The sequence below is a fragment of the Kogia breviceps genome, chromosome 5, assembly GCF_026419965.1.
Source record: "Kogia breviceps isolate mKogBre1 chromosome 5, mKogBre1 haplotype 1, whole genome shotgun sequence".
NCBI classification, from domain to species: domain Eukaryota; kingdom Metazoa; phylum Chordata; class Mammalia; order Artiodactyla; family Physeteridae; genus Kogia; species Kogia breviceps.
In genome coordinates, this window is record NC_081314.1 from 102,052,880 (window position 1) to 102,075,066 (window position 22,187).

The 22,187-nt window shown below is 38.5% G+C and overlaps 1 protein-coding gene across 49 annotated transcripts in view; it reads left to right on the forward strand.

Moving 5' to 3' along the window:
• The window catches only part of ABI3BP (ABI family member 3 binding protein), a 285,160-nt gene that overhangs the window by 60,317 nt on the left and 202,656 nt on the right, over window positions 1-22,187 (forward strand). For all 49 annotated transcript variants that reach the window (XR_010840794.1, XR_010840796.1, XR_010840793.1 and 46 more), the window contains exon 2: window positions 2,650-2,829. Coding sequence is in view for 46 of the 49 variants with exons in the window: in XM_067034765.1 (XP_066890866.1) it covers window positions 2,650-2,829 (180 nt within the window). In the remaining 3 variants the exon portion in view is untranslated. The remainder of the gene's footprint in view (window positions 1-2,649; window positions 2,830-22,187) is intronic.

Genomic DNA, 22,187 nt, shown 5'->3' on the forward strand with positions numbered 1-22,187 from the left:
TTGACCAAAATCTGTGTTATATATGTGAGATTATCTATCTATCTAGCTGTCTATCTATGATTTTGATAAGGTGATAGATATATATATATCTATCACCTTATCAAAATCTTACAAAGTTAGGACAAAACATTATCAGTTAGCATCCATTTCAGCATTACGGTATGGGGGTTAGCTATTCCTTACTCAGTTGGGTCATGACAAAGTTCTCAATAAAAATGAGAGGAGGAAGTCCAGCCTAGTGAGGACCTAAGATGCGGTTTTGACCCTGCACTTAACCTGCAGACTGATAGAGGTGTGGCTGCCCTCAATTTAGTCATTTGTTCTATAAGAGAACTGGACTAGGTGAGCTGGGGATGAGTCTCCCTCAGACTTTTGGATAAGCTGCTCAGTTTCTCTGGGTTTTTTGCCACAAGTGTAGCAATAGCAGTCAGAGAACCAAGAAGTTACAGAAATTTTATCAAATTCTTGGGAAGTACAAAGTACTATGCACATACCTGGAAATAGTAGTACTGACTGCTAAAGTAAGAGAGTGGTTCCCACAGCCTGGTCTCCAAGACGCGTTGTTTTTATTGCTTCAAAGGCCTAATGAAATCCTTCTATGTGGCTATATTGAGGTCGCCCAGGATGACTTTTGACTGGAATAGTATAAATTTAGACTGATAGCTTAGGGAAACCCATGCTATTTAGAGGTCCTGACTGGTATATATACAATATAAGTCTTTGATTAATGAGAAATAGACTCAATTATTAAGTTAGTAAATACAGTCTTCCCAATAGGTAAAATATTTTTAAAATATGAATTCCCAGTGAAATAAAGAAAGAAAATAATTAAGTCCACAATCTCTTATCTAAAACTCTCAGAGCCAGACTTGTTTTAAAATTCAGAAAATCTTTGGATTTTAGAAATGTACTAGGATGCCTAGACCATGTATTAAGTAACCTCTTCAGTGGGGTCTTGATCAGCACCCTTTAATTAAGCACATTTAATTATAGGAATTAAGATTCCTATAATTAGAATCTGGAAAAATGGTACAGATGAACTTATTTGCAAAGCAGAAATAGAGTCACAGATGTAGAGAACAAACTTATGGTTACCAAGGGGGGAAGGTGGGGTGGGATGAATTGGGAGATTAGGATTGACATATATACACTACTATGTATAAAATAGATAACTAATGAGAACCTACTGTATAGCACTGGGAACTCAATGCTCTGTGGTGAGCTAAATGGGAAGGGAATCTAAAAAGAGTGGCGATAGATAGATAGATAGACAGATAGATAGATAACTCATTCACTTTGTTGTACAGCAGAAACTAACACAACATTGTAAAGCAACTATACTCCAATAAAAATTAATTTGAAAAAAGATTCCTATAATTAAACATGTGAAAAAGTCACACTGACTATTCAGTGAGATTAAAGAAAGACTAAGTGGCCTCATAACAGTTCAGATTGAGTTTTGTTGCCAAATTAGTTTGACATGAATTTAGAAAAACCTAACAAAGCCTTTTTGGATTTCTAAACTGTGACTAACGGGCTTTGGATGGACCTGATTAAGTAACCAATTATTGAGCAATTACTGTGTACCAGCTTTAAGATATTGCCATTTGCACTAACCTTTGTAAACAACCTGTCAAAGTAGACATCGTTATCCATAATTTACAAATCAAGAAAGAAGGCTCAAGCACAGGTTAGTGAGCAGCCAGGGCACACTTATAAGTATATGGCAGAGCTGCAGTTTGGACCCAGCTCCTTCTGGCCCCAAAGACAAAAGACAGTGTTGTTTCCTCATTGCTTGGTCAAGACCTTTGGTTAGTGTGAGTGTCCATCCCTGTTGCCTTCACAGTTAAATAATAATAATAATAATAATGCCTTGAAAATATAGAGTTTCTCTGCTTACTCTGCAGTCTCTCTGGGGAAGTTCACCCAATAATCATTTATAAACTAAAGACACCCAGATGGATCTGGACCCCATTTGCGAGCATCACACTTAGATAGTCAACTTACCGTTGGAAATGTCCAACGGTAAGTTGACTATCAGTGAGACAACAGTCAGTTGTCTCACTGACCCAGCGAAGTCCAAATAGAACTAATCATCTTTCTTCTCAGCCCTGCTCCTTTTAGAATCCCTTATTCTACTATCTCAGTTACCCCCAAGCCAAAAGCCACCCACTTCCCTCCCTTTCCAACTCTGTTAATCACTGAGTCCCACGAGGATACTGCTGGAGACCAGCACTGAGGAGGCTGGGGGTTTTAAAGTGCAGTAATTCAATTTACCAATAAGAAATTTCAGATCTTTTCACCATTCCCAGATAGGATGTATAAAATGGAGGTTCTGACCAACTGTGCATAGCCAAGATAGCCTTAAATCCCATTTACCTGCTCAATAATAAACTATAAAATATTAAACCCTAAGATTTTACTTTGTATTTTAGACTGCTTTTGCTTTATATGTTATTAAGTCTGTTTTCTTTGATCTCAAAATTACCTGTATTTTAGCTATTTTGGTGGGTGTGCCGTGATCTTGAGTAGCTAGATATCACAATTTCCAATAACAATACCTCTAGCCAGTAACTTTGGCTCCAAATTTGCCTTGGGATGCTAAAGAGATGAAGTAACAGCCACCTATATTTTCGTTCCCATCTTTAGGTAAAAGGCCAAACCTGAAGGTCCACATCAATACCACAAGTGACTCCATCCTCTTGAAGTTCCTACGTCCAAATCCTAATGTAAAACTGGAAGGTTTTCTCCTGGGATATGGAAGCAACTTATCACCAAACCAGTACTTCCCTCTTCCTGCGGAAGGGAAATACACTGAGGCCGTGGTTGGTAAGATCTTTGGGTTTCAGGCATAGGACGAAGAGGTAAAAGGTAATGGGTGTTATATGATACATAAATCTCGAAGCATCATTCTTTCTATACCCTCAGCCGAACCAAATACCATAATTACAAAACATCTTCATAATTGTTGTAACCCATAGCACAATTTTTTACATTAAAAAATATGTAATGCATACCCTGCTTATACTGCAGAAATAATCAACTTCATTGCCATTATACCTACAGTCCCTGACCACATAACTAAACTTGCACAGGGGAAAAAACTAGCTAAAATACCTTAAATCTCTGTAACATAGCTTGTTTATGTGGATTAATTTTCCTCCCTGCTATGTCTTTACTTTCTTCTGGTGGAAAATACCATCTACAGCTTTCTGGGTGTCTATTCATGCCAAGCTACCTTTAAAAAGAAAAGACAAAGAAAAAAAATAAATAAAAAACGAAATAAAAAAAAAAAGAAAAGACAATGTATTACATTTAAAAATTTTTAGGGTATTTCAGACAAAAAGATTAAAGTTCGTGTTATGAAATTTTACATTTCTTTGAAAATATTTTTAATCACATTGAAATGTAATTTGAGGATGTAGGTACCTTCGAGCCTTCTCCAGAAAAATTATTTGCAAATAAAAAGTTTTTAAAGGATAACATTTTTAACAAAAGGGATCATCTATTTAAAATGCTATCAAAGGCTTCCTAAATAGCCTAAGAGGAGATTTATATTTTGATCCACCTCTAGGATTATTGCTAAACAGTCTTTTCATGAACTTCCGAAGTTTAGTCCTATAACTTGAACTACTGTAGACCAGATCTGACATTTGTGCATATATGTAGCAATGTTCAAGATGAATCTATTTTGTTCTGAAGCCCTTTGTTCTCATAGAGAGGTCTCTGTTGTGCTTTAAAATTAGGCAAGAGAGTAACATTATTAATTATAAATGTCTGGACTGAAGTTTACATAAAATAAGCACTTTAAAGCAGACACATTACAGTTTGTAACCCCTCAAAATTTGAGAATTAGGCACTTTGAAAAATGTAACAACACTAACCTTGACCATATAAACCATAAGGAATTTGAAAATTTGCAAATATTTCCTCACCATATTCACCCTCCACTATAAAAAGTGACTGGAAGCTGTATACGTACCCCCAAACAAGCGGAAACAGATCTACTGCTCCTTTATTTGTTGAGCATTAGAAGTAATATTTTACTTATGATAATTTTTTATCTTTGGTAATATAGATTGCAAATTTGGTCAGTAGTAAACATCTTTTCCCTATGATGTGGAAGGCAGTCAATCTTAAGGTGATAGAAGTCAGATTGCTCATGAAAAATAGGTGTAGAAAACTATAAAGAAAATTTCTAGCACAGATATACCTAGCTTTCACTAATTCAGGGATGAGGGATGATCAAATAGACTAGGTACCTTTTTATTTTTTTACAATTATTTTCATTCCTTAAAACTTTTTTTATGAAAAAATTCAAACATATAAGGAGAGGGAAACCTGTAATGCCCCTCATGTCTCATCATGCAACTTAAATATATAGCAATGTTTTGCTAATCTCTTTCCATGTATTCTTCACACACGCTATTTTTAGGGGTATTTAAAAGCATAACTAGATATCATATTTGTAAAATTTATGAACACCTCAGTATGCACCTCTAATAGATAAGAAATAATTTTAATAATGCCTTGCTTTTATCACATTATAACAATAATCCCATAATATTTTTTATACCTAGTCCATATTTAAATTTCTCTGGTGATCTTTAAAAATGTCTTCTTAGGGTTGTTTCGTTTTTTGAATCAGGATCCTATATGTTCTACATGTTAGGTTTGGTTTTTAGGTCTAATTAGTCTCTTATTCGTAACAGTCCTCTCTCCCTTCCCTTTTTAAATGTCATTGATTTGCTAGAGAAATTGGATTATGCATCCTGGTTCACAGTCTCTATTTAACTGACTGCTTCCATGTCTTTTTGAACTGGCTTCTCTATCCCTGACTTTCCTGTGAAAGATATTTAGATTTGGGTTAAGAATTTTGGGGGAAAGAATACTTTATAGATGGTATGGTTTATTTCCTAACAACTCCCAGAGAGGTACATAATGGCTGGTGTCATACTTAGTGATGTTAAAGCAGTTTGGTGTGTTTAGGTGGCCTCAGCCTGATCCCTCCATTATAAAATTCATCATCAAATTTTCACTTAATGGTTTTAGCATCTATCAATGCTCATTGCCCAGATGCATTATTTTATACAGAGGTTGTAAAATGGTAGTTTTACATTCTAGATAGAATCTAATTCTATCATTCCTTCTGCATTTTTTAGCTGAAATTCTACATTAAAGAATTTTATTTACTTTTTCACTTTTCTTATCTAGTGTTTTAGGAAAGACAGGATACATTCTCATTGTAAAATATTGATGCCTGGAAATCTGCAGTGGTGACCAATGATATTGTTGTTTGTTTTATAATCAGTAAGAATGCATTGGTTATTTTGCATTGATTTTTAGATATTTAATGATTTTTAATCAATATATCACTTATCCATCCCTTATGATGCTTTTCATTGTCTAGCTTAAATATGGTTGGTTGTTTAACTCTGGTTCACTATTAAACTGTGAACTTTTTAAAGTCAAAGTTTATGTCTTATTTGGTTATTCATAGCAGGATGACCTACATTGTGTAGATAGGTAATAAATATGGTGGCACTGAATTGAACAGAGTCAAGTCTGTGTAGACTATTTAGGCTGGAGGAGGCCATGAGAGATTGTCTAGTCTAGGCCCTTGTCATCAGGCCAATATATATCTAAACCATCCTAGAACAGATCACTGTGTACCTTAAAGATCTCTAAGCACAAAGATTCCCAAACTTCTCCTGGAAGGCTATTGCCAGCAGCATTTTAAACACTCCTACCTTATCCTTTAGATCAGTGTGCTCTTTTTATTTATCTCCTTTCTCTTCTAGTATTCTGGTGGAAAAGGAAAAAAAACATTCCTCCCAGATACTTTCTTTTCCATCTTTCTTCATGCCAAGGAATCTGTGTGCTTCTACTTTTATTACTTCAAAATGGACTTGCATTTCCAAATTAAATGTTATTCTCTGGTTCCTTAAATTGATTATTTACAGTCTTTTTTAATGATTATGATTGTAGTAATGGCTCTTAAATGATTAAACAGCTATGTATTAGTTTTCAATTGCCACTATAACAAATTACCACAAACTTGGTGGCTTAAAACATCACAAATTTATTATCTTATAGTTCTGTATGTCAGAAGCCCAATGTGGGTCTCTCTAGGCTAAAGTCAAGGTTGTAGGCAGGGCTGCATTCCTTTCTGGAGGCTCTGATGGGAGAATCTGTTTCCCTGTTTTTTTGCAGCTTCTAGAGGGGTCCACGTTCCTCTTCTACTTTCAAATCTAAAAAATAATACAAATGAATATATATTTACTATATATATATAGTATATATATGTACACGCAAAACAGAAAAAGACTCACAGATATAGAAAACAAACTAGTGGTTACCAAAGGGGAAAGGGAAGGGGGCAGGGGCAAGGGATTAAGAGATATGAAGTACTACGTATAAAACAGAAAAGCAACAAAGATATATCGTACAGCACAGGAAATTATAGCCATTATTTTATAATAACTTTTGATGGAGTATAATCTGTAAGAATACTGAAGCACTATGCTGTACACCTGAAAGTAATATAATATTATAAATCAACTATACTTCAATTAAAAAAATCCAACAACATTGGGTCAAACATTGCTCACACCACACCACTCTGATCTCTTCTGCCTTCCCTCTTCCACTTTTAAGGATCCTCATGATTATATTGAGCCCACCTGGATAATCCAGGCTACTCTCCATATTTTAAGGTCAGTGGATCAACAATCTTAATTGTATCTGCAACCTTAATTCTCCTGTGTCATGTAACCTAAGATATTCACAGGTCCTGAAGACGAGGATGTGGGCAATCTTTGAGGGCTATTATTCTGCCTGGCACAGACTGTCTGTATGTTTGAAATTTGTGTCTCTATTCTATTCCCTTTCTGCTACCAATTTACAGTATGGTCATTCTCAATTCTGTTCATCTGTAAAACAGTAATAAAGTCTATTTTTCACAGATGTGCTGTGGGCATGTTAGTGAATTCATGATCATGAAGTGATGAGTTGAAATCCCTAGGGTCCAAGTTGCAAGAGCAAAGAATTTTTATTTCTTTATGGAAAAAAAGCATCACTTATAGCCCCTCTTCTTACTTTATTCTGTAAGAGGATAGTAGTATTTCTTCAGTTGCACCAAACTATACCCAAATATTGTAACTTACTTTCGTTTTCGAAACAAATATTAAGTGTCACTTTGTTTGACTCATTCCACTTGTTGATGTGTTTAAAAGATCCCACCGCTGAAATGAGAAGCTGTTGATCATTCAGAAATATTGAAGTTAACATTTAGTGATATGTGGACTAATACTCCTACTAAATAATCATTTATAAGCATTTCTACATTTATTTTAATATCTATCTAGTATTGACAGAGGTATTTTCAAAAGTCAGTTGCTGGTCTTACATGTAAAAATAAAAAACATAAAATATTCCCTTTTGCTATTTTGGAAACTAAGATTCATATGAAACATCTGTAAAACTTTTACTTCTGTAGAATCTTCTAAGATTTTTGTAGATTAGTTGAAGCAGTAGAAAAAGTAGTATTTTCCCAGATGACTGTTAATAACCATTAATGGCCTTGAGTCCTGCAATGATGTGCTAAAACATGATTCTTGTATAATAGATCTGCTAGTTTCCCATATCCTTTTTTCCCACATCGTGAATGTTCTCATTTCTGGCTTACACATTCAATTTTTGCTTTGTTACTTTTATGTTCAGCTGTTGGTAATTTTGCAAACATCCAAAAAAGGGAAAAAAATGAGAATTGTTTGACATTGAATTTTTATAGACTCATACTTTATGATGTTCTTTTGACCTCTGAAAATACTTTAATCAACATCACCTGGGAAGGAAAAAGTTACATTCCATCAGTTTTGTAGAGCAAGTTAAGGAGTTATTTTAGTATCCTTACTGCAAGAAAAGCTTAAATTGGAAAAAAGTCATATATCTTTATCACTCCCAGGAATTCTGACTTAAGGATTTGTCTTCCAACCAGGTGTTAGGACTCCAAAGGGATAGAAGAGGGCAAATTTCTTGATCCTCATGTTCTCACAGCTGCTAACCTTTACATTCACCGCCCTAATAGAGCGAGTTTCTCACACTGAGCCTCTCATTTACTCGCCCTGGTCGCCATCTTGCCGGTAACCCCTCAGAGTGATTCCTGCTAGGGAGGAGGAGGAGGACGAGATACCAGTAGCCCTGAGGTGTTCTGCCCTGGAGAGATCCTGGACCAGGATGCTAACATCTACATTCTAGGAAAGATCCTCCTCTGCCTGGAGAGGCAGCCCCATGTGGGGAAAGAATATGTATGTTTTCAGGGAGACAGACCTGGGTTTAAACTCAACACAACTACTTACTACGGAGTAGTTCTGGGTAAGTCATTGAACTTCTCTCAGTTTCATTTTTTTCATCTATAAAATAGAAAAATAATCATTCAGGAGCGTTGTGAAGACTATAAATAATGACGATAAGACTAACATAAACCCTAGCACAGAGTAGGTATGTTTTATAATTTTTGTTAGTTGCTATTATAACAAACGGAGTGGTCTTGGATAATATACCTAACTTTCTGAGCTTTGTTTTAGTTGCTAATAATGAATGGACTAAATCACTGGTAAAGTTTTGGTCAGCTCTAAGATTTTAGCGCTTAGATTAAAAAACCTTAATCTAAGTAATAGTCCTGTGCTTTCGTTTTCTGTTTTGTTTGTTTTTGGGAGCATGCAGTGTCAGGAAAATTGCAGAGGTAGATTGTTTTAGCAGAGCTGTCAGTAACTGAAAAGAAGTAACCATACTTACCTGTCTACCGCAACTAAGAAATGTTTTCTTGGAAAGGATAACTCCCCAAACTGATTAAGAAACCAAAGAAGCAAAAGCTAGGACTGTGACACAGCACTCTTGGCGCACACACAAGTGTCTTCCATAGTCACCATCTTTTAGTCCTAAAGGGGGGATTCCCTTTCAGTGCAATTAGCTGAATAGCGTTCTCAGGTGACTCTTATTAGAGTTTCACAGCTGTGGCCTCCAAAGGAGAAGGTGAATCCTCACAAGATACAGCTGAAAGGGTTTGGCATTCCCTAGATTTCACTTTTCTTGTCTCTGTCTTACAAAGCAATTTTTAGCAAGAACATGGCAAGAATTTTGACCTGCCCTACTAAATATAGATCAAAATAAGACCTTGCTACTGTTTCATTTATTTTAACTGATGGTAGTTTTATCTTAACAAGTGCAGGCCAAACTTTAATCATCAGTTTCTTATTCTGACATTTCTTGCTTGCTTTTATTTCACTGGGGAAAATTAATTTAAAAAATTTTTGAATAAAATTTATTTACAATGATTCAGATATGAAAATTATATGCTTATAAATGCAATTTATATTCCTCTATATTATTAACACCCCTTACAAATTTTACCCTTAATTTTTACATTTGTATAGAAAGCAAGAGCAAATGCACAATTTTCTCTCATCATTGCAACCCTTAGAACTTCGGCTGTCCTTTTCTCTTCATCATAAAAATATCTAAGCATGCTCTATTCATTTTTATGGAAGTGGGATGAAATACAAAATAATAGATATTCTATTTATTACAGGGAAGGATAAATATTACCTAATGACAAAAAACAAGTGAATACTTATTGTGGTAAGTGCCACAAGGAAGGTGATGCTGGATTCACTGAAGAAAAATAACTGGAGGTTGAAAATAACTGAAGGAACTATATAAAGAATTAATTAAGCTGAAAAATAACTAGTGAAAATGGGCAAGGTAAACTAACAGGAAGAAAAGATACAGTGTCAGCCATTGAAGCCAGCTCAGTTCTCCTGATCTCTGGCAGAATTAGCAAGAGACTGTGAGCGGAAAGAGCGAAATAGCAGCCTGCGGTGAATACAAGGTAGTCCCAAAATGCAGATGAGGGATATGATAGTTATGTAGGGGTAGGTAGTATTATTAGTGCCCTTTTACACATAACAAAACTGAACCTCTGAGAGTTTTAAGTAAACTTCCCAAAGTGCTTCAGATGGTAAATAGCACCAGGGTTTGAACCCAGGAAGTCTGGCTCAAGAACCTGAGCTCTGAAACACTGCACTGTACCACCTCTCAAAACATAGGGAATTTTATATGTTCTTCTGCAGCGGAAGGTACTCACAAGCCCCCGATTTGTTGCTTCTATAATGTCCTTTATTTTATTTACTTGTTTTTTTCTTTTTATAATGTCCTTTAAATAGTAAACAGACAAAAAGAAAGGCCATGTATCATGGAAGCAGCCATTGGCTACCTAACTCATTAAAGTTTAAATGAGTTAAAATATGTAAAGCAATTACTATGGCCCCAAAACTTGGTCTCTTCTACCCATACCACCACCACTATCTTTCTTTATTGTGAGCTGCCCATCTGTCAAGCCCTACTGCCCCTACTCTTCCTAAGGCCATATCTGGCCAAGGAAGGCAACATTTTTATCTCTCTCCGTGAATATCCTAGAGGCTAAGCATTTTCTTTGACAATCATTCTTAATAAATTGCTATTTGTTTTTATTTTGGTGTGTCTAGTCTGTTCCCAGACTCTATACACATAGAAAACTCCCAGGAGCTAAGGACCCTAGAAGCCTTAGATTTCTTGTTTACATCCAATGTTGTCATAATTTAGAAGCATGATGAATGAATGAATGGGTGAGAGTCAAGGGAGAGACCCAGGAAGTCTGAAACAGCTGTGGGTCACATTTAAGATGCATTTTTCTCTTCTGTTTAAAACAATTTCTTACTTAGTTCTTTCTCTGGAAATGGTTTTATCACTGGGAAGTATTTGGCTTTAAATAGTCAAGATTAATCCAGATTTTTCATTAAAAAACTAGGAATCTCAGAATCACTTGATTTTCCTCCAAGGTGCAAAATTTAGCAGAACTTGAGTAAGCTTCAAAGGGGAATTTTTAAAGAAATTGGCCTAGTGGGTACCAATTTCTTAATAAATGTTATGCCACCACTGAAACAATTCGCCATGAGTTTATACCAGAAAAGCCTTGTTTGATAACAGATGCCCATTTCACCTGTTTTGATAAAGATAACATCTTTTCAATGTTCTATATTTTCTGTTGGATTCAACTATAATGTTTCCATGGTCTTCCTGATCTCACCAAACAATAGATAAACTGTCTCCAAATTTATCATTTCTTGGAAATACAATAAAAGAAACTCAATATTCTAATATAAAGCACAATTCTTTTCAAAGGTATTGCACAGTGCACTGAGACCAAAATCTAACTTTAAAAAATTTATTCTTAATTATTTCTAGAAGGGTTCCTCAAAATAACATATGGCCCTTTTGTCATGGGTCAAAAGTATACCCTGTCTCAGATTTATGGCAAGAGGCTTGTTGATGAGAAGTGGTCTTAGAAAGATAGCTGCCAATAGGAGGATAAATTAGAGGGTTATCTGGGACAGATGCTAGATAATGTTTAGACTTTATAATTTCCTTTATTTTTAGGAATGCATCTCAAAACCAAGGACTACAATCAAATCCTAGTTTCCTAACTACCCATATATTATTTCCTTAAACATTTTACTTTCTCTGGACACAACACTCTGTCACATACTAATCCCGTCTGAAGTGCTATGCTGTGAGCGCCAACATTTAGTCACATTCTGGTTTGGATTGTTCCATTTTCATTATTGTGTTTTTGTTTTCACTAGTCGTGTCTCATCAACCAAACAGCTGCTCAGCGTGAGAGATGACTCTCACCATCCCTCATGTACTCCATGATCAGGGTCAATAGATCTGTGGGTGTAGGAACTAACTCCCCAGAATCTGCTGGGCAGGTCTCCCAGTCAACACAATAAAGTCCCTCTTTGCCTGGGGTAGACATCTCTAGGAGAAAAAAAATTATGTGACTGGCTTACAGCGTTGACTCTACCCTCTTTCTCAGGCCTGGTTATGGTTTACACCTGCTGTTCTGGCTTAATTATTAATGGTGCTCCCATTTCTCTCAAAAGTGTCCCAGTTTAGTTGAAAAATTATGTGCATAATACACACGTGGGAGAAAGCCTTGAATTCTTAGCATTGTCCCCCAGTCTTCACCTGATTCCAAGCTAATAGCTCAGCCTTTTCTCTGCCACTGGGGGTACTCCTTAAGGAGAAGAGGTTTGCCACGGGTTGGCCTGATGCATTTCATGAACAAGGCTGAGTGCATAGTAGCCGCTCCCCAAATGCTGGAGTGGAGGTTCTCACCAACCCACGAGCTGATGCTTTAATGTCATTGGACACCTACAGCATGCTGGGCCCAGGGCTTTACAGAGACGGGTTATTGATTTCTCACAGCAGCCCCTTGATACAGCTACTATTAGCATCCTCTTCTTCCCAATGAAGACAGTAAATCCCTGAGAAGTGAAGGAGTCTGAAGGTGGCATGCTGGCTCTAAAGCCCGTGCATTTGACTACCATACCATAGTGCTTTCTCCATGGCGTCTAAGTGTTCTGTAACCTTTGAACCCTATGTACAAACTCGTCTCCTGGGAATTATTCCTGACCCCCCAACCCCCGCATGGTAACACTGACTGAGCATTTAAAAAGAAAGAAAACACCTTGCCGATTTGAAGGCTCTGGTTTACCACCTAATAGTTAACATGATCTAGCTTTAGTATTTGAAAGGAAAAGATCCGAAGTCCCAACTTTTCAGTCATATTTCCTGTAGAGATAACATTAACAAAGTGATGCATTCACTGGAAAATGTGTGTGTGTGCAGGCTCTCCATCAAGAGCGAGCCCTTGCCAAACATGAAACAAGTTCACAGACAACACCCTACATTAAATTTCTCTGTGGGGTGCACATATAAAACACAGGCAAAGAAAAAACTACCGGCAATGAAGTCAACAGTTTTAATGCCTAACAGGTCTCTAAGCTAGGAAAGGATGAGTACTGGCCGTGGCAGCAAGTGGTAGGAGAAATTGTTAAGTATTGGTTTCCAGGGTCAGGGAGAGAATTTGTCAACGCTTGCAAGTGAGGCAGGGTTAGCTTGGGACAGTGGCTGAGTGAGAAGCTCCAGACTGAGAGCCAGGATGACAAGGAAATGAGGAATTACCTGGTCCATCTGGGTTGTGGTGAGGATGCGGGGAGGGATTGGGAATGGAGGGGCAGGTCTGGTGTGGCTTCCTGGGCATGTGACCAGTGCGCTCAGAGGAGCCCTGCAGTGAAGTTTAATGCTTTGCTGTCTTGGAAATTTTAGTAAGCTTACCTTTCAGTTTTATCTCGTCAGTGAGGTGGGATGGGACAACGGTGTGTGCGCTGAGAGCTTGGCGCCTGGGCTCTTGTCTTTGCCTGCCACTCCCTCCCCTAATTTGCTTCTCAACTGCCTGGTCCCCCACCCGCTGCTGCAGGCCTTCCTCTTCCCACCTCCGCTTAGCTACTGCTGCTGCCCTCCACCTTCCACAGGGACTTGAGTGTGGATGCAGGGAGGGTCTGGTGGGCACCTCCCCCCTTGGTGACATCTGGCAGGATGTGGTGGCAGCAGTCCCCACACTGGCTGGCAAGGACACAGTGCATTAGCTTCTTTCCCACCCCCATTCAGGTAGCTCTGTCCCAGGACTGAGGTTACAATCCCTTGGGGTCTATGGGTTCTGATGGCAGGCCTTTGGGAAAGGGAGACTGGCTTTTTTTTTGCCCTGGGGGCTGAGGTGTAGGGTAAGGTGCTTTGATGCTGAGGCTGCCTCTGGTGGGAAAGGGTCCCACACAGTCAGGAGAGAGGGGATGGGGGGAGGTGAGGGTTTGCATGCCTCTGCAGGGCACAACATGAACTAGCCAGTAAATACCATGACAGGTCAAGACAGAGTCCATGAAAGAGAGAAAATGTTTTATATTTTGGTGTCTTTAATGTTACTTTTAAAATAGCAGATCCATCGTTTGATTTTTGCCTTGATTGGGGTCATAAACTTAGGTAGTAAGCACCAGGCGAAGCGTGTATTTTCAGTAGCTTTGCCTCCCCAGCTCTCACCAAAATTATAGGAAAACTCTCAGAAAAAGTTTTCAGCAATGTCTTCCACGTTGAAATCTGTCTTTGAAATGCTCCTCTGTTTGGAAAAAGGGTGCATCTTTCCTTCCAGACAGCAAACTGAAGAGTGAAGGAGTGTGGCAGAGCTTTTGGGGGTCACGTTACAGTGTTTAGGAAAAGCCCCTTTGAACCTCTTCCTTCCACCTCCACCTTTTCCACGTCCTCTCTTCTCATCAAAGCTGAGTTGTCATCTCTTATTTAGAGGTTTCACTCTGCAGCACAGAGATGAGGGGCTGCTTCTTACTGCTGCCTGAACAATTGTTCTGAACAATTCCTCTTGTAACATACATACCAACATGAGCTTCATGTCAGCTCCCTTCTGTGGTCTATGACTGAACATTCTAGAATCCCACCAATGGCAGATGTTCCTAGTCATGTTTGCATTAGCAGTTGCTCTGTGGTCCAAGGTGGCTGCGCCTTTTATGGATCCTTTAACCTTCACCATTGTCCCACCCTGCTTGGGTGCCAGGGCCCTCAGGCTGCCTCTTAAGGGCTGAGAGAAGCCAGAACTGTCTCGGAGCCCCAGGGCATAGCAGAATCTTTTGTCAAAATGGGCATTTGTTCATTTTCCAACTGATTTTGTAATGTTTAACAGAAATAAGGCCTGAAGAGTGATTAGTAGGATTAGCTTTAAAATTTGGCTTAGGGCTTCCCTAGTGGCGCAGTGGTTGAGAGTCCGCCTGCCGGTGCAGGGGACATCGGTTCGTGACCCAGCCCGGGAGGATCCCACATGCCGCGGAGCGGTTGGACCCGTGGGCCATGGCCGCTGAGCCTGTGCGTCCGGAGCCTGTGCTCTGCAATGGGAGAGGCCACAACAGTGAGAGGCCTGCATACCGCAAAAAAAGAAAAAAAAAAATTGGCTTAAATTATTTTTCAGGTGAAAGGTAAGGATTATCCTGATACACAAAACCACATACTATTTCTAAGAAAGAACTTCAAAGGAAAAAAATATCAGTTCTACAGATAGGCTCCTCAAAGACGAATTCAGTGATGGAAGTTTACCTGCTTTTCAAAAGATTATTTGCTGTTGCTGACAGCTATTTCCCAGACCTATACTTATTTTTCTTTTCTTTCTGCAAAGCATCAAACTTTCTCCATCTTTACTCCAGCCCCAGGCAATAAATGGGTAGAGAAAAAGATTCATTCATTCTTTCAGAAAATGTTTGTTGTGCAATTACTGTGTTTCTAGCTTTAAAGGTACAGAAATAGGGCTTCCCTGGTGGCGCAGTGGTTGAGAACCCTCCTGCCGATGCAGGGGACGCGGGTTTGTGCCCCGGTCCGGGAAGATCCCACATGCTGCCGAGTGGCTGGGCCTGTGAGCCATGGCTGCTGAGCCTGCACGTCCGGAGCCTGCGCTCCGCAACAGGAGAGGCCACAACAGTGAGAAGTCCGCGTACCGAAAAAAAAAAAAAAAAAAAGTACAGAAATGAACAAAATATGAACTGAATCTGGGCCAGATCCCACGTGATCCTCAGCCCACATCTTCCTACAGAGGCTTAGAAATACTCTAAAAGGTGGAGGACTTCTATCTGTAATGATTCATGTTGCTATAGATGTTCATTTTTATATACAGCTAAGGACAAGGTACTAGTAATCTACTTAGTGATTTATTAAAAATTGCTAAACTTCTCTATTCATAAACTCAGTAAGCATAGTAAATTTAGAGCAGAACTGACACTGCTTATAACTACTGTCTTCTATTTGGACTTTTGGCTTCCATGAGGCTTTGCAAAGCTATGACTTAGCAGGATTTACCCAATTTTCCAGAAAAATGCCCCTTAGTGTTTTTCCAGAAGGGACACTGAACGTCCTGAAAGGATGTCAGTGATATTCCTGAGTTGGTCAAGACTATCAATGGCTACTGTTAGAGCTTGTTAATATGTAATTACTTTAGGGTTACTTAATTATCACAGATGTGTTTTGTGGTGAACTTTGTTAATACTACCTTTTGACAGGATACATCTGTTGCCTCAGTGATATTTGAGCTGCTCATTTTCTAGTAACCGGGCTTCAGAATGGATGTGGACTTTGGTTCAAATACAAATCATTTGTACCCCATTGCTGAAAGCAGCTTGCTGCTGTGGTGTCAGTCTGTTATCCTTACTTTGTCACCGTAATGTGAGAATGGGCGCGGGTACAGGAAGCGAGGTTGGTTACAGGACTGAAGTTTACAACTGCTTAGAGTAGCCTTTCAAGCAATGAGTAGACAAGTAGCATGTTATGGTCTTTTTACCCTCCGACCCCCTCACCACACTGCACCCCTCTCTCAGCGAGACTGCCCTCTTCCAGCCCTCCTTCATGGACCAGCAGGTGAGGGCACAGTGTCTGCAGCACGGGCAAGGCAGCTGAGACAGAACTGCAGCACCAAGGGGCCCCCTGAAGCTCTGTTTGCTTACCCTCAGAGTGGCCGCACTTAAGATTGTGCTTTTTTTAAAAAAAAAAAAAGAAAAGGGAACACTTTTGCACTGCTGGTGGGAATGTAAATTGATACAGCCACTATGGAGAAGAGTAGGGAGGTTCCTTCAAAAATCTAAAAATATAACTACCATACGACCCAGCAGTCCCACTACTGGACACATACCCTGAGAAAACCATCATTCAAAAAGAGTCATGTACCACAATGTTCATTGCAGCTCTATTTACAATAGCCAGGACATGGAAGCAACCTAAGCGTCCATCAACAGATGAATGGATAAAGAAGATGTGGCACATATATACAATGGAATATTACTCAACCATACAAAGAAATGAAATTGACTTATTTGTTGTGAGGTGGATGGACCTGGAGTCTGTCATACAGAGTGAAGTGAGTCAGAAGGAGAAAAACAAATACCGTATGCTAACGCATATATATGGAATCTAAGAAAAAAAATGTCATGAAGAGACTAGGGGTAGGATGGGAATAAAACACAGACCTACTAGAGCATGGACTTGAGGATATGGGGAGGGGGAAGGGTAAGCTGTGACGAAGTGAGAGAGTGGCATGGACATATATTCACTACCAAACATAAAATAGATAGCTAGTGGGAAGCAGCCGCATAGCACAGGGAGATCAGCTAGTTGGTTTGTGACCACCTAGAGGGGTGGGATAGGGAGGGTGGGAGGGTGGGAGACGCAAGAGGGAAGAGATATGGGAACATATGTATATGTATAACTGATTCACTTTGTTATAAAGCAGAAACTAACATACCATTGTAAAACAATTATACTCCAATAAAGATGTTAAACAAACAAACAAACAAAAAAATGAATAGTCCGTGAGTGGGATTCTCTGCCTGCGCTTAAAACAGGAGGCTTTTCAAGGGTAATTTTCAAACAGACATTACTCAATGTTGATGAAATAAGACACAGGAGCTGTCTGCCAAATGTTAAAAGCTAAAGGGAATACTTAAATTTGGATTGTACCTCTCAGGTCAGATTACAGCTAAGTGTGGCATGTGGATGCTTGCAGATGCAGAGAAAAACTAATAATTTTCTATACGGAGATTTCCATGACCATAGATTTATTTTTTCAGGTTTTGTGGATGATGATGTTCTTAATAGGAGTTTTATGATATGCCACATTGATTTCCAATAAAATAGATACCTTAGCTTATCAAATCCTAAAGTACCTTTAACTATAAATCATACCACTATTTTATATAAATCTAAGAAAGAATAAAGCTGCTGATTAATGACACGGCTTTTGCATCCCTTGGGGCTTGTGAGGGAGCTTCCTTTGACTCATTGATACATAATCTTTATTGGAGTGTAATTGCTTTACAATGGTGTGTTAGTTTCTGCTTTATAACAAAGTGAATCAGCTATACACATACTTATATCCCTATATCTCCTCCTTCTTGCGTCTCACTCCCACCGTCCCTATCCCACCACTCTAGGTGGTTACAAAGCACCGAACTGATCTCCCTGTGCTATGTGGCTGCTTCCCACTAGCTATCTATTTTACATTTGGCAGTGTATATATGTCCATGCCACTCTCTCATTTCATCCCAGCTTACCCTTCCCCCTCCCCATGTCCTCAAGTCCATTCTCTAGTCTGCGTCTTTATTCCTGTCCTGCCCCTAGGCTCTTCAGAACCCTTTTTTTTTTTTCAGATTCCATATATATGCGTTAGCATATGGTATTTATTTTTCTCTTTCTGACTTACTTCACTCTGTATGACAGACTCTAGGTCCATCCACCTCAGTACAAATAACTCAATTTTGTTTCTTTTCATGGCTGAGTAATATTCCATTGTATATATGTGCCGCATTTTCTTTATCCATTCATCTGTCGATGGATGCTTAGGTTGCTTCCATGTCCTGGCTGTTGTAAATAGAGCTGCAATGAATATTGTGGTACATGACTCTTTTTGAATGATGGTTTTCTCAGGGTATATGCCCAATAGTGGGATTGCGGGGTCATATGATAGTTCTATTTTTAGTTTTTTGATAAACATCCATACTATTCTCCATAGTGGCTGTATCAATTTACATTCCCACCAAAAGTGCAAGAGGGTTCCTTTTTCTCCATACCCTCTCCAGCATTTGTTGTTTGTAGATTTTTTGATGATGGCCATTCTGATGGATGTGAGGTGATACCTCACTGTAGTTTTCATTTACACTTCTCTAATGATATTGAGCATCCTTTCGTGTGTTTGTTGGCAATCTGTATATCTTCTTTGGAGAAATGTCTATTTAGGTCTTCTGCCCAAGGGTTGGGTTGTGTTTGCTCTTTTTGATATTGAGCTGCGTGAGCTGCTTATGAATTTTGGAGATTATCCTTTCTCAGCTGCTTTGTTAGCAAATATTTTCTCCCATTCTGAGGGTTGTCTTTTTGTCTTGTTTATGGTTTCCTTTGCTGTGCAAAAGCTTTTAAGTTTCATTAGGTCCCATTTATTTTTGTTTTTATTTCCATTTCTCTAGGAGGTAGGTCAAAAAGGATCTTACTGTGATTTATGTCATAGAGTGTTCTGTCTATGTTTTCCTCTAAGAGTTTGATAGTGTCTGGCCTTCCATTTAGGCCTCGAATCCATTTTGAGTTTATTTTTGTGTGGTGTTAGGGAGTGTTCTAATTTCATTCTTTTACATGTAGCTGTCCAGTTTTCCCAGCACCACTTATTGAAGAGTCTGTCTTTTCTCCATTGTTTATTCTTGCCTCCTTTATCAAAAATAAGGTGACCATAAGTGTGTGGGTTTATCTCTGGGCTTTCTATCCTGTTCCATTGATCTATATTTCTGTTTTTGTGCCAGTACCATACTGTCTTGATTATTTTAGCTTTGTATTATAGTCTGAAGTCCAGGGGCCTGATTCCTCCAGCTCTGTTTTTTTTTTTCCTCAAGATTGCTTTGGCTATTTCGAGTCTTTTGTGTTTCCATACAAATTGTGAAATTGTTTGTTCTAGTTCTGTGAAAAATGCCATTGGTAGTGTGATAGGGATTGCATTGAATCTGTAGATTGCTTTGGGTAGTATAGTCATTTTCACAATGTTGATGCTTCCAATTCAAGAACATGGTATATCTCTCCATCTGTATCATCTTTAATTTCCTTCATCAGTGTCTTATAGTTTTCTGCATACAGGTCTTTTGTCTCCTTAGGTAGGTTTTTTTTTTTCTTTCTTTCTTGTCTCTGTGCTTAGTGGAGATTTTTTTTTGTAACATCTTTATTGGAGTATAATTGCTTTACAATGGTGTATTAGTTCCTGCTTTACAACAAAGTGAATCAGTAATACACATACACATGTTCCCATATCTCTTCCCTCTAGCATCTCCCACCCTCCCACCCTCCCTATCCCACCCCTCTAGGTGGTCACAAACCAACTAGCTGATCTCCCTGTGCCATGCAGCTGCTTCCCACTAGCTATCCACTCTACATTTGGTAGTGTATATATGTCCATGCCACTCTTTCACTTCGTCACAGCTTGCCCTTCCCCCTCCCCATATCCTCAAGTCCATGCTGTAGTAGGTCTGTGTTTTATTTCCATCCTACCCCTAGGCTCTTCATGACATTTTTTTTTCTTAGATTCCATATATATGTGTTAGCATACGGTATTTGTTTTTCTCCTTCTGACTCACTTCACTCTGTATGACAGACTCCAGGTCCATCCACCTTACTACAAATAAGTCAATTTCATTTCTTTGTATGGTTGAGTAATATTCCATTGTATATATGTGCCACATCTTCTTTATCCATTCATCTATTGATGGACACTTAGGTTGCTTCCATGTCCTGGCTGTAGTAAATAGAGCTGCAATGAACATTGTGGTACATGACTCTTTTTGAATTATGGTTTTCTCAGGTTATATGCCCAGTAGTGGAATTGCTGGGTCATATGGTAGTTCTATTTGTAATTTTTGAAGGAACCTCCCTACTCTTCTCCATAGTGGCTGTATCAATTTACATTCCCACCAGCAGTGCAAGAGTGTTCCCTTTTCTCCACACCCTCTCCAGCATTTATTGTTACTAGATTTCTTGTTGATGGTCATTCGGACTTGTGTGAGATGATATCTCATTGTAGTTTTGATTTGCATTGCTCTAATGATTAATGAATTGGAGCATTCTTTCATGTGTTTGTTGGCAATCTGTATATCTTCTTTGGAGAAATGTCTATTTAGGTCTTCTGCCCATTTTTGGATTGGGTTGTTTGTTTTTTTGTTATTGAGCTGCATGAGTTGCTTATAAATTTTGGATATTAATCCTTTGTCAGTTGCTTCATTTGCAACTATTTTCTCCCATTCTGAGGGTTGTCTTTTGGTCTTGTTTATGGTATCCTTTGCTGTGCAAAAGCTTTTAAGTTTCATTAGGTCCCATTTGTTTATTTTATTTTTTTAAATTTCCATTTCTCTAGGAGGTGGGTCAAAAAGGATCTTGCTGTGATTTATGTCATAGAGTGTTCTGCCTATGTTTTCCTCTAAGAGTTTGATAGTGTCTGGCTTTACATGTAGGTCTTTAACCCATTTTGAGTTTATTTTTGTGTATGGTGCTAGGAAGTGTTCTAATTTCCTACTTTTACATGTACCTGCCCAGTTTTCCCAGCACCACTTATTGAAGAGGCTGTCTTTTCTCCACTTATAGTCTTGCCTCCTTTATCAAAGATAAGGTGACCATATGTGTGTGGGTTTATCTCTGGGCTTTCTATCCTGTTCCATTGATCTATATTTCTGTTTTTGTGCCAGTACCATACTGTCTTGATTACTGTAGCTTTGTAGTATAGTCTGAAGTCAGGGAGCCTTATTCCTCCACCTCCATTTTTCGTTCTCAAGATTACTTTGGCTATTCAGGGTCTTTTGTGTTTCCATACAAACTGTGAAATTTTTTGTTCTAGTTCTGTAAAAAATGCCAGTGGTTGTTTGATAGGGATTGCATTGAGTCTGTAGATTGCTTTGGGTAGTAGAGTCATTTTCACAATGTTGATTCTTCCAATCCAGGAACATGGTATATCTCTCCATCTATTTGTCTCATCTTTAATTTCTTTCATCAGTGTCTTATAGTTTTCTGCATACAGGTCTTTTGTCTCCCTAGATAGATTTATTTCTAGATATTTTATTTGTTTTGTTCCAATGGTAAATGGGAGTGTTTCCTTAATGTCTCTTTCAGATTTTTCATCATTACTATTTAGGAATGCATGAGATTAATGTGCATTAATTTTGTATCCTGCTACTTTACCAAATTCATTGATCAGCTCTAGTAATGTTCTGGTAGCATCGTTCAGATTCTCTATGTTTAGTATCATGTCATCTGCAAACAGTGACAGCTTTACTTCTTTGTATTCGATTTGGATTCCTATTTATTTCTTTTTCTTCTCTGATTTCTGTGGCTAAAACTTCCAAAAGTATGTTGAATAATAGTGGTGAGAGTGGACAACCTTGTCTTGTTCCTGATCTGAGTGGAAATGGTTTCAGTTTTTCACCATTGAGAATGATGTTTGCTGTGGGTTTGTCATATATGGCCTTTATTATGTTGAGGTAAGTTCCCTCGATGCCTACTTTCTAGAGGGTTTTTATCATAAATGGGTGTTGAATTTTGTTGAAAGCTTTATCTGCCTCTATTGAGATGATCATATGGTTTTTATCCTTCAGTTTGTTAATATGATGTATCACATTGATTGATTTGCATATATTGAAGAATACTTGCATTCCTGGGATAAACCCCACTTGATAATGGTTTCTGAGCCT